Consider the following 13,033-nt stretch of genomic DNA (forward strand, 5'->3'; position numbering starts at 1 on the left):
AAAACACAGAGACAAATATATATCAATTGTATTATGCTGTGTGTTCTTACAAAGGATTTTTTAGTAGACTATTTGCATTGGACATTTCAAGGACTATTAAAACCTTGAAGCAGGTTGAAATCAAGAGGTTGGAAGCAACCTCTTGACATCACCTGGCCCAACCCCTGCTGGAGCAGGGTCAGCTGGACAGGCTGCCCAGGACACTGCCCAGTCAAGATTTTTTACATCTCCATGGATGGAGATTCCACAACCTCCTTGGGCAACCATTCTAAACACACATTATTTATACACTACACTATATACAGGCACACACATTTCTATTGTAAACTTATATAAGTTGTATACTTCTCTATTTAGATAGGTCTTCCAGAATATACTTAGACTGAGGTTTGGTTTCGTTGGGTTTTTTTGGCTGGTTTGCTGTACTTGGGGGGGTGTGTAGTTAATCAGAATATCTGCATGCTGCTTCCCAGCTCTCACTGCTTTCAGCTTAGTGACTATGAAACTGCTGAATTTAAGATGACATTTCCAATTATCATCTGTGCCAATCTACTACTTTAATCAGAACTAAGTTTTCCATTTGTTGTTCTCTAGTCTTCCCACTCCAGCCATCTTCTCTACACTGTCTCTCTCCCAGCTCTCTCAAGAAAATAAATTCTAAGCACAGTAACCTTTGTATCATTATGAAAGGAAAAAACAGACATTATAGCTGATCTTAAAGAAGAGGAGAAAAACCTGTCCTGCACAGATGCAAGGAGAATGTCCCAAATCCCACTTGATTCCCTAATATCAAACTTGCAGTTCAAATCTATTAACTGCACAGAGGATTAAGAATTTGTCCAGAAGCCATAAAACTATGCCAAGAATGCATATTACCAGTGCTACACACTGAGGGAGCAGAAGATAAGAGATAACAGGCAAACTAATATACCAGGACTCTTTTAGATGCCAGAAAAATTCCCTTGGATCATCAAATTTATTTAAGTACTATCATTAGGTTAAGTGTGATGTGGATCTCATTCAGTTATTTTAAGAACTGCCTTGTCTCCCAGCTGACTCGACTGGTCCCTCGGGAGGACCCAATATACACCATGTGGAGTATTTGTTTTTATTTTGGTTTGTGTTGGGTTTTTTTGGTGTCTGTGTTCCATCTTCCCCTGAATTCCCTATAGTTCCCCACAAGCTCTCGGGCCCCACAGGAAGCTGCCACTCTCCTCTGACCTTCAGTGCCTCAGGGTCTCTGTACAGGAGTGTCCCTGTTCTTATGCAGCCAGAGGCACTGCTTTCTTTGGGATAACTTCGAATAGAGACTTTACCAGTCTTGTTTTTACTTTAATACATTCATTGTCCCAAGGCTTTTTTCCCCAACAAAATACCCAGGAAGACTCTTGGCTCTCTTCTCGATTAGCTCAATTCTGCTGCAGAATAGCAGCTGCCAGCCACCAGTGAGCCATAGGAGGCTCAGCACCCCCTTCTCCACCCTCCTCCACTACAAGATACACAATCCCACACAGGACCAGAAGGCAATCCCAGGCCTGCTCTGGTTCTGAGTCTGGAGAAGCAGACCCCTCTCAGCTGCCATTGCCTGGAACAACCGGGTTTCTCCACACCAGGCAGAGGACAGAGAACAGGCACAGTCACCATGTGAGAAGGTTTACAGCCAAGATGCAGAGCTGCAGCCACCCCCAGAGTGCTGTAGGTCAGTCAGGACCTGGGAGGAGCCAGCCTGTTAACTGTCCAGTACAGGAATATAACCAGGCTCCCATCCAGGGATGACAACTGCACAGGAGCAGCTCACAGGTCTCTCAGAAACTAGTAGCCACTGCCACAGGGAGATCCTGGCACAGTGAGACAGTCAGGGAAGCCACCAGAGAGCCAAGAGAGGTTGCTGTAAAACACAAGCTAAGACCTTTCCATTTTAATTGTACCTTGAAATAACGAAATAACCCAGACCTTCACACCTCCCTCTACCAGCCAAAGTGGCACGCTCACCAACTCTGCAAAGGTACTAATTCAACGTGCAAAAACCTTTGCTCATGCGCTGCTTCCTTTTTTTGATGGTATCTCCATGTGTAATCTCTTTCCATCCTTTGGCTCTGACACAGAAGGTTGGAAAGCTGCAGGTAGCATCATTCCCATCCACCCTCCTGCTGTCAGCAGCAGACAGTGGATCCTTCCCTCCCTTGCCACCTCCTGGCTCTCAGACAGAAGCTCGTGAAGCTGTGGCACAGTGTGTGGGCAGCACATTGTTCTGACTGGTACTTCAGCTGTGCCACACTGCCTGCCACTCTTGGCACTCTTCCTCCACTGCAGCCCAACCCAGCAACACTCAGTCACCAGGTTTCTCCCTCCTGCTCCCAAAGAGCCTCATCTGTGTCACTCTTCTCCTCCCCCAAGCTGTCCTTCCTAAGGACACAGCACATACAGCCCACAACCCAGCATCCTCCAGGCAGGGATGCAAATGAGAGCCTGTTTCCCAAATTCCCTTTCTGTGAGCACCCCAACTGCTCACATGACAGACAGGGACTGTACACCCATGGCTGTCATGAGGCTGCCAGAATCACAGACACATCTCCGTGTCCACGCAGGAGGTGACAACTGTGAAAAGCAGAACCCACGAAATGGCAACGTTTGCTGCTTTTCAGCAAGTGGAACAAGAGTTGGGCTCCAGGGAACAGGCAAGACAAAATGCTGCAATGCACAGGGCACAGGGTTACATGATCAGTGCACTCACTGCATGTGTTGCCTAATTATCCAGGAAGATGCAGGCTAATGAGAAACTGAAATTAGTTTCACTACTAAGCCAGTATTGCCCAGAGCCATTAACTTGAAACCACTTCAAATGAAAAAGAACCTTAAAATTGTGACAGTTCAGAAGACCAACATACAACATCCACCACCAAAATCATCCATTTGTCTTTATTCAGAGACACCTCATGTAATAAGTGACTGGAAAAGCTTAAGACCCTAATGCACTCCAACTGTTTTGTTATTGATCTTCTGCTGGAAGTTAAAACCTCTTCAACAGAGTTGGCACAGCATGTAAGTGTTCCTTTGTGAACTCGAGGGGCATCAGTTCCACCGGAGCTTCGGCTCAGCCGTGAGAATCTGCACCAAACCCACCAGCTCTGCTCACCTGGACTCTCACAGCTCCTCTGCTCTGCGACTGGGATCTCTGGGGACACAGGGCAGGGAACAGGAGCACAGTGTATAAAAGGAGAAGGGAATGCCATCTCTGGTGACTCTTGGCTCACCAGGCACACACCTGCCACTTCACCACACTTCTGTTACCCTCCATGCTAAACAAAACCAAAGCACGAGCCTCCCACCCTTCCAGTGGCATTGGAAAAGCTGGAAACACAGTTTCTGTACTAACTTGTGCAAGTCAGCTTAACAACACTGTGCAGAGTAACACTGGAATTGCTCAGCCTTCTGCTGGAATACTGCCAAAAGACTCACTCCAGTAAACAAAAGGTTTAAAGGATCACTACCAAAGCTCCCAGTAAGCACAGTGCTTCCTGCACAAAAATATCCAACCAAAAAACCCCCTTTTTATTAAGTGCCGCTGTATTTCTGGGTACTGAAATCTCTTATGCTCATAGAGTTTATAAAATAGTGACATGCTAAAATACTCCTGCAGAAATCCAGTTTTTGGTAAAAAGTAAAAACAAAGAGTAATTAATATGAATCCATCACATTCAATTTTCTTCTGACTTTCATTGCTTCCACAAAAAAAAATTACTTTTAACCAAATCAGCCAAAATCCCTTAATCAGCTGAGTGACAGTTTGGCTGCTCTGGAGGTTTGACTTATTTAAACTCAACACATGATATATGACACAGATACCCGTGTCATCCATTGTGGTTTTACAGGCGATTAGGAAAAAAGAAGTTTTCCAGAGGTATATCTACACACACACACACATATATATAATTCTAAATATAAAATTATATATGATCATGTTATAATATAATTATAAAATAAATAAACAGAGATTAAATAAATTAATAATAAATAAATTAAAACCCCAGAACCCACGCCAGGACCCCCAAAACCCATCCAGTACTCCAAAAGCTGCAAGGACTCCCCCTAAAGCCAGAGGGACCCCACAAATCCCCACCAGGGACCCCCTCAAAGTCCTCTGTTCTGTACCAGCTCCTGGGGGGCACCTGGGGGGGCTTTGAGACCCTCCCCCCCCGGACCCTCCAAAATGCATCCAGGGACCCCAAAATCCATCTGGGATGCCAAAAAACTACCCTGAGGCCTTTAAACTCCCCCTGGACCCCTAAAATCCACCCAGGACCCCAAACACATAAAATTTTATATATATCATGTTTGGGGTTTGTTTTCAACATATAACATCGAACTGAGCTTTGTGGGATACAACGTGAAGCATCAATTCCGTATTACTTTCGCAGAAAAACCCCCGTTTCTCAATAATGGTCTTTTTTTGTCCGACACTGACCCAAGTGACCCCAACCCTTCCCGAGCAGCTGTGGCCACAGCAGCCGGGGCTCTGCACTCACCATTCTTGCGCTCGGTGAGGGGGGGCAGGCACTGGCTGGGCTGCAGCGACAGCTCCCGGAACTCGTGCGCCACGGCCTCGCTGTGCGGGCTGGGGGCCAGCCGGGGAGGGGGCCCCGAGTCCTCCTCGGCATCCACGGGCCCCAGGTGATCCATGCTGGGCAATCCTCTGCACTCTGGGAAAACAAGGGCACTCTTAATCACACTGTACTTGAGTAACAAACGTCAATAACATTGGCGCGTTTTTCCGTTCGGGTTCGGGGTTTGGTCGCTTCCTTCGCACGCAAAATTCAACTTCAGAATTATAGGGATGTTATTACTGATTCTCCACAGATACTACGGGTTTGCAAAAACAGAGTTAAGCAATGTATTGACAGGCAACTGAACAGTGGCCTGGTTCTGAGGAGCAGGACAGTGTCCCTGCTCACCTGGCACAGCAATTGCACTGTGGACCCTCAGGATCTCCTGTGCCTGACCCCGTGACACGGCCCCATTGTCAGCACAACATCCCTTTTTTTCAGTAACTTATACCAGAGAATGCTGAATTAATATATGATAACATACAAATGGTTTTGAGTACTTTGAAGCACTGCACGACTTTCCTTTGTACCCAAAATCAACTTCAGTACTAATCCAGGACTTCACACTGCCTCAGGACTGTGTTAGAACTAATTGCTCCTCCATCTCTCCAGCAGGGAAGACGTTTAGGCAAGAATGTTTTACAATGAATTTTACTGCACACTAGCTACTTATTGTAAAATACAGAGTGGAATAGAACCCCCAATTTATTATTTCTTTCCTCCCTATCATTAATGTGGTACTTAATCTACAGTGAGGACAGACAGAACTATGAATTACTGGTGCAGGCTTTTCATAGCTCACAGAACTATGAAGGCATTAAAATTTCAATCAATCAATATGGACTTCAGTGAAGTCCATCCTTGGATTCTTGGAAACTGGAACAATATTACCAATTCAAGAAGATTCATAAAAATGAAGAAATATTATCGTTAGACTGTTTGTTAATTTTTAATTCTTTTGCTTAAGAAACACTACTGCTTGCCCATACTCAGCCTTCCATTTCAAACTTCAAGTATGCTGCACAGAGATACCACATGTGTTGGGGGGTGTATTCCAAGGTTTTTAAAATGCAGTTTCAATGACCAGACTCAAAATATTTCAAGTGTTATGTATTTTAAAAAAGTAAAGACGCAAAAAAATTATCATGAGCACCAAAGAATGGCCTACACTAGAAAAACGGGTAAAGGAATATGTTCTGAAAGCGTCAATTGAAAAACAGGAAATATAAGCAAGTACTGCTTGATATATACACCTCAGCAGAACAATTAGGATGGTTAAATGCATAATTTTTATTATTTTCCCGAGTTACCAGTTGGTGCTTTCACATTAAATGAAGACACATTAACTTACTCTTATGCAAGATTTTTTTCTTTGTTCTTAGCTTTCAGAAGCACAATTCACCCAGCTCTCACTCGATTTCCTGACATTACACTCTCCTCAAACTCCCACTCACTCATACAAATTAAGTACATTATTAACTAAGCAAGACTCTTCAGAGAATTTAAGAGAAAATTTAGCTGCTTATCTGCTCATATTCACAGCATTTGATCCAGAATTTATTAGCTCTAAGTTGCCTTGGAGTCAGCTCTCAAAGAGATTAAGCCACATGAGCTGTACTCATGCTTTCAAATCCATGTGAAATTCACAGAAACACCTTCTGGTACTGAAGGTTTAACATTCGTTATGCTGCACGTTAGCCTTGATTAATTATCTTCCCCATGACAGATAACTAAATATCATGCTTTAAATTAAACCAGCTTAACTCTGATCACTTTACAACACACTGCTGGACTAGTTACACACCCACTTCTTAAGGTTTGTTTGAGGAATGTACGTAAACGTGGGTTTATTGTCCAGATTCCCCTCTGAAGAGGGCATGCAATGCAATGGGACTGACTGCAGCACTGCAGCACAATTCAAAACAAGCCTGACTTCCCCCACAAAATGAGCTGGATCTGCGGCTTGAACGTGAGTAAATCAGGCTCAGAGGGACCTTCTGGAGGTCACTTAGTCCATCCCCCAGTCCCGTGGAGTTACCCCCTGCTCAGGAACTCATCCTGTCAGGGTCTGAAACCTCCACAGCAGGTGATTTCACCCCCCGGGGAGCCTGGCTGGGAATGCCCTGCCCACCCTTCCACACAGAACTGCTCTTCTGCTCATGGGACTCCCGGGTCCCAGTTTGCACTGTGGTTTCACACAGTACATGAACTTCATCCTTAGGAAAACTCTAAAGCCAAAGTTCTCCAACGCAGAACTCTAACCCTAATTTCAGAGTTTCTAGTTCACAGTAAAGGCTCAGATATTGCAATTACCTTCTCCTGTTAAAAATCCAGACATTTTCCCAAGTGATCCTTTAACAGTAGAACAACCCTCCTGCTATGACTGGAACCCTATTGCAACGTTGCTACATAATCTTAGAATGAAAGACGCTCTAGAATTCCCAGAAAGCCTAAATCCCTCAAATTCCTCAGTCAGGTCTCAAATCACATTTTGCTCTCATTCTTTTCATTACTGCTGATGAACTGCTACTGTATCAAACTACGGAAATATTTCTGAGCTTAGAACAACAAATTCTCTTGACCTTCCCCAAAAAAAGAAAACACACCTCCACACAACGTTTATACGGGCTTTTTGTAGCAGGGAAAAAATGTCTATAAAGCAGTGTCCTTACTGAATCACTGATCAGAACATCTAAAAAATATTATGATGATACATTGAAGACTTGCAATAATAAAATATAAATAATTAATTTGATGCTTTTCTCTTGGTTGATTAGACTCTAAAGAAGAATTCAGCTCTTCAGCTTTCTCAAGAGAACTCCTAAACTTGGCATCCATGAAATTACTAGTTTGTCTTAGGCATAAGGTTTTCCTTATTGATTGACAAAGTAATTGGGAAACTTAAAAACCATTTTGATAAATAACTTTCCAAACAAAGAAACAGACAAAGAAACAGGGAGGAAAGGAGCCATGACTCTGTAAACAACATCTTTTTACACTGCTGCACTGCCACACTACTGCTTTTCAGCACGTTCATCTGAACTGCTCAGGAAGATGAGTACAATGGTTTTTTCATCAAGTGGGTGCTACGAGCAGCAGCATTTACTCCACATGAAATGAGTCTCAAGATATGCAGAACATCTCCCATTCTTTTCAGTCTTCCAAAGCCATATTCCATTCTGACATTTCCAATGCAACTGATTGTTTGGACATCAGCAATTCAAAGACAAAACCCAGTAGTAGAAAACATTAGTCCACCTTGTCTAAAATCAAACCTTGCACAATAAAGACTTCATCCAGTAACCATGTGCAAAAGTGAGAAATCCCTCTGATTTAGAATGCAATATACCATGATACCATCATATTTTATATTAAAGATAACAATTTGCCTCCTGTTTCTCATTTATTTGAAGCCTCCTCAATCTTGAAGAATTATTTTATATTTGCCATCTGCATTTACAGATGGTAACCATTATCTATGGAACCCCTGACTTTAAGCAGACCTATACACAAAGTGTATTTATAACATAACTGAATCTCAACAGTAAAAACACGTACAGGAGAAATACAATTTTAAAAAATCCGTACTATTAAAGTTTCAGCATTCTACTCTGCACAGGCCAAGAAAGCACCTTTTGTACAAGGCTGGTCTGACAGAATTCCACTCCCTTGCTTGAAACTAAGAAATCTAAAGGTTAAGTTATATGAACCATCATTACATTTGGTATCAAAAACTGTTGGAAAGCTCAATACCAACTTACTTGTGGCAACTGAAATAAAAATACTCCACTGTTCCCAAAAGATTTCAGGTGGTTGCTTTTGGGTTTGGGATTTTTTTTTTAAACACAGAATTCAGCGAAACGTTTGAGAGTAGTAAAGTGAAAACTAGAAAAAAATTATTTTCCTACTTAACCTTTAGAATAGATTATCAAAATAGAACCTGCAGCAGCACTGCAAGGAGGGCTGTGGTTCACATTTCTCTGACAAGTACATAGAAACAGTGTTCCAGCCCTGGCAAACGAGAGCTCTGTACAATGCATGAGCCTTATGTAAGTGTTCTCACAGATTGTAGGTGGTTGCTATCTTCTTAACTGCTGAAGACAAACGCTTCCTTTATTTTTAAACATTTTATCTTTAAAAGACAAAGTATATTTCCTTAGAAAAATCTTATAAGGGAGGGAAATACATACTTCCCTGCTACTTGAGACATTAGAACTGGTATTTTATTCAGCACAAACTGTGAAATCTGGATGACACTGAGGTAGGAAATCAGCTTTTACTTTAGAAATCCATTGGAAAAAAACAGTTCAAGAACCACAGTGCATTGCAACTCTGGCCAAGTCCCATGGCTGACCTTAGCACTGCTCCCTCATTCACACCTGCAAGGGACCTGGGGCACCATACACAGGGCAGGATTTAATGGAATTACCAGCCACCAGGTTAGACACCAGGCTCCAGAACAGGATTTACACAATCATGGTGGGAACAAGAGCAATCAGTTTCTACATTTATAAAACTCAGTAAAATTTAAAACTCTGTAGCTTGCAGTTTGTAATACATCAGAGTCTTTAGAGAATATTAGAATTGCAAAATGTTGGGTTTGGTTTGGTTTTCTTACTTTTTTTCTTCCAAGTGCCAGAAAACACTAAACACTAAAAAAGACACTTCAAAAGTAAGTGGAGATCCAGCAGGTTCCCAACAGCTGCCAAGGAAGGCCATTTGCATTAAACCCTTCAATCTTCCTGTCAATGCCTGGAAAGACCTGGAAATCTGTGCAGTGGGGCTGGAGATCACAATAAGCACTTTGGGACTGTTACAGTTTCCTTCCATGTGAGCAGTGAGCATTACTGACCTGCACCTGAGATAATGTGCCAAGTCACACTGCAATTCCCCTCTCCTAAAGCAGGGCCAGGACTCTGCATTCAGAGCTCTGCTGGTCCCACCAGAGCACAGACACGCCCTCAGCAAACTTCCCTTCTCAGCTCCAAAGGAGCCCAGTGCCCGTGGTCAGCTTTGGCAATACTTACAAAGTATCTAAAACCCATTTACAGGTATTTTTCCAAATCATTGACCTGTCTTTTGCACCATGTCATATATTGGTGCTTTTAAAATAGTAAAGATGTAAAATCTAAAAGTAACCTTTTGCATTTAGCACTGCAATTTTAACAATGAACTGGTGCAGAATAGGTTTTTAGTTGTTTTTTCTTTTTCATTTTTTTCAGTAGGTTTCAAATCCACTTTCTGATAGAGCACTTAGAACCACTGAAGATGAATTTATGACTGAGTACAAAAAATAACAGACATGGAAAGTACTCGCTATTAATAATCATCTACATTATCAGTAAATTAACTGAATATGTTGTTCTATTTCATTTTTGTCAGTTATAATTTCACTGATTGGAGAAAATGTCTCAAATTACGTTTGCCTCTGTTGCACAAACAATGCTTATTTTGTTGAGGTTTCTGCTCAAATTTCATGTATTTCACAGTGGATTAAAAGACCAGAAGACAATTTTAATGAAAAAAATCTTGAGAATATTCAACCATTTTAGATTCACCTTTACACAGTACAAGGCTGTTCCTTTTCCCAGAGTGGAGCCAACTCCTGCACTTGGCTTCTTATCCAGCCTCTCTCATTAGAAGTATTTTGGATACAGTATGGGAACTCTGACACGAAAACTGACATTAAATTATTATATTGAAAGAGAAATTGCAATCCTACAGTTAAAACACAGTGTCGAGATATTAATTAATTAAGTTGATCTCTGTGGTAAAATACAAAGCAACAAGGATTTAAATCATACAGCTATTTTTACTGAGGTAATTATACAAAAGCAGAAAAAGATGAGAAATATCAGTGCTGACTAACCATGAGTAATCATCTTGGATTATTCATTATGCAAAACTCACTGTTACTATTAATTTCTTTAAAAAACAATATGCAGAAGTATTTGACAGAGCTGAGGTTCTGTCACGCTTCCCATCATAGCAGTGCCTGGAATGCCATCCTCCTTCCAGGAACACACAGTCCACACTGGGCTGGTCAGCAGTGCAGAAAAATTTCCCCTTTTACTAAATCACTGATTGAGATTAAATTTTGTAACTGTGTGCTCTGGTCAAATTAATACCACTGAGCAGACACCAGAAGACCTCCAGAAATTAATTTTAACATTTTTGCACAATGACAATGCTACACTGAGATTCTCTTTGCTAATTCTTTGAAGGAGATCTTTAAGTCTGACTGAAGTCTGAAAAATAAGTAAGCTCCACTTGCAAATGCACATCATAAACTAGGTAATGTATAGAAAATGACTTGTATGTGGACAGGGGCAGGGGATGAGTCAGGAGAACCCCTGGTGATCCATTCTCTCCCGTGCTACCTGCAGGCAAAAAAACCCAACAAAGGCGGGTCCCTGGTGATGAGCCGGGCCCTGCTGAGAGCACATTAATTAGCAGCACAGAGGGGGGCTGTGATGAACAAAGGCAGCCTCCCACAGCTCCCCTGAGCGTGGGCAAACTACAGCCTGCCCTGGGTCTGTAGGACAGCCAGATGATTTCTGTTCTTCTCTCACACTGCTGCCTTCTCAAACCAACCTGTGCAAACAGCAGGTGGGCAAATCTGGGCTTCACATAACCCTGCACTGGAAAGGATCAACCTCTGAGCAGTGTTGGGAAACGTAGTGTTTAAATACCTTAAGGTCCATGAAAATGTTGTAAGGAGTTGTAAATATTACAATTATCTTCTGTGCTCACACTTCAAGGGCTTTAAAATGATAATTAATAATAGAATTTATCCAAGATGCTAAACTTCTTACAGATATTTTAAGTAAATATCTGTAAGTAAATATCTTGAAGCCAAGGTTCAATATGCACAATATTCATCACTAAAACAAAATCAATACCTTCAGGTGAAACAAATGTTTAAATTGTTTACTGATTACATAAAACTTTTCAAACATATCTTCTTTTAAGAAAGTTATGAAACTAACTCTGCAACTCAACAACTTTTTACTTTTAATCACCTTTTGAGCAGGCACAATTTGATTTCATCTCATCTTTTCTGTGGATATTCTTGATCAGCAGTGCTCATATTACGGCAGTGTAAATCATTCAGCTGGATTACCTGGATCAAACAAAGCTGCTATAGCACATACCCTCACCAGTTCTACTGAAATAAACAGCTTCATAAAAAATACTTTAAACTAGAAAGGTAAAACAAAGTAGTATCTTGTTTAGATGTCGCACACACAGTGCATGGAAATATGTCATTTGCAAATGGTCAGAAAAATCTAAATGTGACATTCCTATTTTTCAGTCTGTGAAGATGATGTTGATTGTCAATATTTTACATTTGCTTTAATATTCTACTTTAAAATGCCTATATTAACACTGGCAGCAAATTAATTTGGAGTCAGCTTAGAAAGCAACACAAGGTCAGTTTTATAATACCTAAATTTAGCAAGACAAAGAAACAAAGAAACCAACCAAACAAAAAAGAAACCATGTGAATTACTGGGGTGCAAACAAATGATGCTTCCAGTTTCTCATCCTCATAAGTCTCTGCGTATTTAAATTAGAATATTTTTTACAATAAAACAAATAAAACCTAGTGACATATGATTTCAGAAGCAACTTACTCAAATTCCAATTAACAAAAATTCCTAAGTCCTTAATATCAGCTTTAATGTGAAGCACTTAGCAGCAGTGTTCAAATAATTGCAAGATCAACTCAGATTAACCTGCCAAAAAGCAAGTTCAGTTCTTCTGCTCTATGACAGAACTCTGTGGAAGGAATTAGTAAGATCCCATGTGCTCCATGATTTTCTGTGGCCAGCAAACATAAAGTGCAGCCAGCAGAATCTATTTATGTGATTGAAGTTGACAACATATGAAAAAATCTAAACCCAAGTGTTCATTTTGGTATTATAAAAGCACTTGATAGCTGAAGTCTGGAGTTAAGGGTCAAATATTTATGTGAACACATCATAGGATTGCTACACATTTTAGTGTCATGTCCTACAAGTGGGCATTTATTGGAAAAAAGGGAAGAGAACCTACACAGAGCTTTTTACAAGTTCAGGCAATAATTAATAGCTTTTATCAATAAACTGGATCATAGCCTTTCACAAATCCTGTACGTGTTCAGAGTCCTTTGATAACCAAAATACTGACCTATTCTAAAAATGAATGTTGGTAAAGCTGTTAAGGCATTTCAGGAAAGGCTGGACGACTCCATGATTTCATTTGTTGGCTACTGCGAGATGTTCCCATTTATGACTAAGCTGCAGGTGCTGTTCTGTTTATTTTACTGCCTGTAAACCAAGCCCTTGAACTGAACAAAGCAAGGAAAGCACAAGGATTGAAGTCAAGGAGGAAGGAAGTGCAGGGCTGCTTCCCGCTGACCGTGCTGCTCTCTGCCTCCTGCCACA

General features: G+C 41.2%; 1 protein-coding gene and 1 long non-coding RNA gene across 7 annotated transcripts in view; one reads left to right on the forward strand and one right to left on the reverse strand.

Moving 5' to 3' along the window:
* LOC108494441 overlaps positions 1 to 13,033 on the forward strand; it is a 64,509-nt gene that overhangs the window by 50,523 nt on the left and 953 nt on the right. The gene's annotated exons all lie outside the window — the stretch shown is intronic.
* MKL2 (MKL1/myocardin like 2) overlaps positions 1 to 13,033 on the reverse strand; it is a 71,259-nt gene that overhangs the window by 46,807 nt on the left and 11,419 nt on the right. For all 6 annotated transcript variants that reach the window (XM_017809014.1, XM_017809019.1, XM_017809013.1 and 3 more), the window contains one exon: positions 4,527 to 4,700. In XM_017809014.1, the coding sequence (XP_017664503.1) occupies positions 4,527 to 4,680 (154 nt within the window). In that variant the 5' untranslated portion in view covers positions 4,681 to 4,700. The remainder of the gene's footprint in view (positions 1 to 4,526; positions 4,701 to 13,033) is intronic.

The sequence above is a fragment of the Lepidothrix coronata genome, unplaced genomic scaffold (assembly GCF_001604755.1).
Source record: "Lepidothrix coronata isolate B3197 unplaced genomic scaffold, Lepidothrix_coronata-1.0 Scaffold24, whole genome shotgun sequence".
NCBI lineage: Eukaryota > Metazoa > Chordata > Aves > Passeriformes > Pipridae > Lepidothrix > Lepidothrix coronata.